The sequence below is a fragment of the Anarrhichthys ocellatus genome, unplaced genomic scaffold (assembly GCF_004355925.1).
Source record: "Anarrhichthys ocellatus isolate YVR2014 unplaced genomic scaffold, GSC_Weel_1.0 scaffold3, whole genome shotgun sequence".
Taxonomy (NCBI): domain Eukaryota; kingdom Metazoa; phylum Chordata; class Actinopteri; order Perciformes; family Anarhichadidae; genus Anarrhichthys; species Anarrhichthys ocellatus.
Genome location: NW_022280033.1, coordinates 15,253,823 through 15,258,567, shown reverse-complemented (window position 1 = coordinate 15,258,567; position 4,745 = coordinate 15,253,823). Strand labels below are relative to the sequence as shown.

The 4,745-nt window shown below is 46.1% G+C and overlaps 1 protein-coding gene across 1 annotated transcript in view; it reads right to left on the bottom strand.

Moving 5' to 3' along the window:
• ptk7b (protein tyrosine kinase 7b) overlaps nucleotides 1–4,745 on the bottom strand; it is a 66,189-nt gene that overhangs the window by 18,540 nt on the left and 42,904 nt on the right. Inside the window, exon 2 of the mRNA XM_031873071.1 lies at nucleotides 4,133–4,429. Coding sequence (XP_031728931.1) covers nucleotides 4,133–4,429 — 297 coding nt within the window. The remainder of the gene's footprint in view (nucleotides 1–4,132; nucleotides 4,430–4,745) is intronic.

Here is a 4,745-nt window from a genome sequence, read left to right as displayed (position 1 = left end):
ACACACACACACACACACACACACACACACACACACACACACACACAGTGACTGTCTAAAGTTTCTGCCACTCCTGGCCTATTCTGCTCTCTAGCAGATTAAATCCAATTACTGGTATTATTTAATTTCCACTTTGACCCGGACAGTCACACATTCGAACCCTTTACTCCGCTCACAGCTCCATTCGCGCTTCAGGTTTCTCCAGCTGTCCAGTCGACAAACAGAAGGCGCTCTTTCATAACCTGTTAGAGTCAAATACTTCTCCGTAATCCCTCCCAGAATGCATGACTAAGTGTTGGAATAGGCCTGCCAGCTACCGCCATAATTAGGGGCGTATAATTATTATGTTGGAGGCAGAACAGGCAGCCCCATCAACCCGGGGATGATAACAGATGAATTGTGAGGAGATTGTGAAGGCAGATGCTTGGACCATTCAGTCCTCACTGCGCCAAACGGCAACTGCAACTGCTTCACTCAATGAGCTGATTTGTTGCCATGGAGAAGGGTTTCCGCAACAGAGAGGCAAGGTGGATTGTGATATCCAGGGGAGTGTTTGGGGATAGAGATTTAACTGACAGAAGCATGTGGGTATGGAAATAACTAAAACATGTGGCAGAGTGGCTTAATGTTGTTAACTGTGTGCCCTAGCGCAGTCCTGGGAACAGCGTGATGAGTCAGCTCGCTGCTTTAGACGAGGTGTCCGATTTTATCAGCTATGGCTGACAGGGGTCAAACTATGGCAACTCAGAGAGATGCTGCTGTTGTGACAAGGCAGAAAGAGAAAGAGGGGGAAAAGACTCAGACTGGCGCTAAGTGACACTGCAGGGGAGACGCTGAGGGATGGAGCCTGGGTCATCAAGCATGAGGTGCTGCGTTTTTTTAGCTCACGTGAGACAAGAATAAAAAATAAAAACAACAAGTTGCAGGAATTATGACAGGATGTGAAAGAGTCAAGCTGCACTAGCGATCAATAAGGACGCTCTGAAATGCATCCGCCGAAGAAATGTAGGTTAAGGACACACGCTGTGTGATTAAACCGAGATGGTGTGTGTGTGTGTGTGTGTGTGATTCGAGAGATTAAATTGGGAGGAATATGTGCCAGTTTGCCTGTGATTTTTTACGCTATGCTTTCCTTCTTCCTACAACCAGTGTCCCCAATTTCAAAAAGACTGTCAGTCCGCATCTTGTTACCGAGAGTCAAGCGAAGCGTTGCCTCCAGGACCAACAAACACACTGACAATAGTGACGGCTGAGCCCGACGCCTCCGCTGGACGAGGCCTCGCCATGGAGACCCAGTGACCGGGCGGGACAAAAGGATAAAGGGGGGCTAAAAACCTCTATTAGTGAAAACAGAGGGGGGGATAATCACTCTGAATAACTCAACTGGCAGGATTTGCCCACCCACCATTGAGAGCAAGATAAATTAACTCTCTCGGCAGGAGTGGGGGAGGGGAAACAATGTACTCTGGTACAGTCTATGTACAGTACATATGGAATACACCCCCCCTCGCAACCCACATTTACTACTACGCACGCAAACTAGCATACACATGAGTGAGCGCACATGCAGGGTTAATGCCACAGGGGGTCCTTGCGTTTAAGCCGTGCGCGGCTTTATCGCCCGTTAAATGCATGTTGGGGAAATATGAGAACATCTGTCATAACGTGGTCTGATCCACCTAAAGTGATCCAGAGATGACCTGCGCGTTCTGACAAGAGAGACAAATGTGTTGATGCACATGGCGTACAGAAGTGATTAAGGATGATGTATTGCTGCCTGATACCTTTCCGTGTGCGTTTGATTTAGGAGAGTATGTGCCGTGCTGTAAGTTATCGTGTTACTCCTGATAACAGCGGACAGGAGGTGGACTGTAGGTGGTGTCTTATCGGAAATCCTGCCTGAGGAGTACACTCCTGTTGATGTACTCTTATCAAACTGACACAGAGCTATCGAGCTAACAAGTTCTAGCAGAACATACCGCACTACATCCATTAATATCTGCCTCTCAGCTATGCATCCATCTGCTTAATGTAGTGCAGGTCTGGGGTCTGTAGTGGACTTGCTAAAAGCCTCTGCAAGCACAGCTAATTTCAAAGGTCTCCTTAAAAGGCTCCTCGATACGACGCCCTATAAACACCCTCAGAGGCAGTTGGAGAATCCGTGCATCCAAACACGCACGCTCATTAACACCCGCAAATAGGAATACAGGAAATATCTTGTGCAAGCACATCTGTTACTACGCCTCGGATCCACGGGTCAACTTACTGAGGAGTTTCAGAGGACCAGATTTAAGTCTTTGTTCAACATTTAATTAGCTAAACCTGCACCTGCAGAGTTGGTATGGCAGACGTGTTGACAGACAGTTGTTTATTCAGTCATCCAAGGGACATTAGCAACATTAGCATTCCCTCTAAAGCTGCTTAGTGCTCCAACACTGCCGTTTGGTGCTGGGCAGGTATAGAGTACAAGAGGTTTATAGGGCTTTACGCTGAAAACAGTTGACTGTTATGTCAAGACATGCTACCAATGAGAGCTGTATGAGTGAACCACTACCAGCTAATTATCACTACGAGCTACATCTTTCGCATTACACCGTAATTTCATCCATTGTTGATATAAAAATATTGATTATTGCAGATTTAACATGCAACCTCTTAAACCTCTTCTAAATGTGAAAAGAGAAGTCAGATGTGTTATCTGTGTGCCTTGAACTTGGTTCAGATATTGATCAACGATAGAGATCAAGTTCCACCGTTTCTCTAAATGTTACATCTGAACTGATCATAAAATCTGTTCCCGCTATTCTATGTACAACCACAAGTGGCCATAAATATTTCCATGATTAAATCAGTTCATAGAGAATAAATTGAATTCATTTTTAAAATGAACACACCACCTTCCATTCCAATAAAAACATGCCTGTCTTTTCCAATGCGTGGGAATATCAATGACCTGGCAGAGAATAAAGTTCATTCTGGGTCACAAAGGCAGCTCTTAAGAACTGGTGCTTCGTGTCCGACTTGTTTTCTTCCCTTTTGAATCTGTGGGAGTGTGTCAGTTGAGCTTTATTGACACACTACTTCATGCGTAATTGCAACACATAAAAGCAGTTGCCTTTCAGATCAGACAAGGTTTGGAAAACTGGTGTTGCTTTCTTTGGTCTATCTGGCGAAAACTTGAATCGTTCAGAGTCGGCCCACAAATATCCCCTAGTGGAGGCTCATCACAGAGCAGGGCTTAAACCTCTGGCCCTCTCAGTCGGCTCCGAGGAGGTCTGGACACTCATCTGTTCTTGTAATCAGCAACATCTCCGCAAAGAGAAACCTTCAGCAGAATGTGGCAAGAGAGGACAACATTTTCCAGATGGGGCCCATTTTTCACCCTGCTTTGCAGTTTGTTTTCTATCTCTCTGTGTCTCTCTCTCTCTCTCTCTCTCTCTCTCTGTTTGTAAGACACAAAGGCTTTTGAGTAACAACTGGTACCGGAGGGCTTTCCACAATACGGGAACAAGGTTGTTATTTATCCCAAACAGCGCTGTGCAGAATTCCCATGGCTTCTTCTGAAACTTAAGAGGTTCGTTGAGGCTCGGTTAAGGGGCTGAACAACAAAATTAATATACTAGTGTGCCTCCCCTTAATGGGACAAACCACTTGGAAAGTAACTGAGGAGCAAAAAAGCCTGACACGAATAAAAAAAAGCTGGAGCGAGGAGGGCAGTGTTAATGTAAACCGAAATAATTATACAGCTAGAAAGTTGCAAATTACATTGCTCAGTAATTTCCAGACAAAAGCCTTTTGACAGTATACGGGAAAAGAGAGCGTTGCCTAACGGAGAAAAAGAAGAAGAAGAAACAAGCAACAAGAAACACATGCTTGGTGGCATACGTTTCCAGTTTCCTTTGGAGAGAGGGAGAGGAAGCCACAAAGAACAAGGCAACAAGGTGGAAACATTCCTCCAGCTCATACTACCTGTCATCTTATACTGTGACTTTTGTTTGGCTTTTTTGATCCAGAAACTTGATGCGCGCCCTTGTTGCCATTATGAAACCCTGTCAGCTGGCAATTTTCACTCAGGAGGTTCTTTTTTACTTTTTTGAATGAGGGTGAGAACGACTTGAAATCAAACACTCACACTTGATATTGAAGGAGGCGTTGGTGGACTCGAGAAACTCTCCCGTGGCCGCGTTTTCTGCGACGCACACGAAGTTCCCTGCGTCCAGCTGCCGATCCACGGCGGTGAACTTGAGGTTGCTGCCCTCCTGGAAGCGCCTCTCTCCGTTTTGCAGACGCTGGCCGTTGTGACGCCAGACGTAACTGATGTCGGCCGGGTCGCTGACCTCGCAGCGCAGCATGGCGCTGCGACCGTGCAAGGCATCCTGGGACTTGGGCTCCTTCGTGAACTGGATGGCAGTGGCCTGGATGGTCAGAACTGGAAAGGGAGAGCGAGAGAAGAAGAGGGAAAGTAAATGACAGAGGATAAGAATGGGGTTGCCGTTAAAATTTTACTGCTTTTTCCGTTCATTAAGTGGACGCCATAGCAACCACTTAGCCTGGTGGAGGAATGTGACGTTTAGACAATACCGGCTAGCTGTGAATTATTTTGTCGTAAAAATGTTCAGACCCAACACGGAGAAAATAGTCAGTCAGTCAGTCAGTCAGTCAGTCAGTCAGTCAGTCAGTCAGTCAGTCAGTCAGTCAGTCAGTCAGTCAGTCAGTCAGTCAGTCAGTCAGTCAGTCAGTCAGTC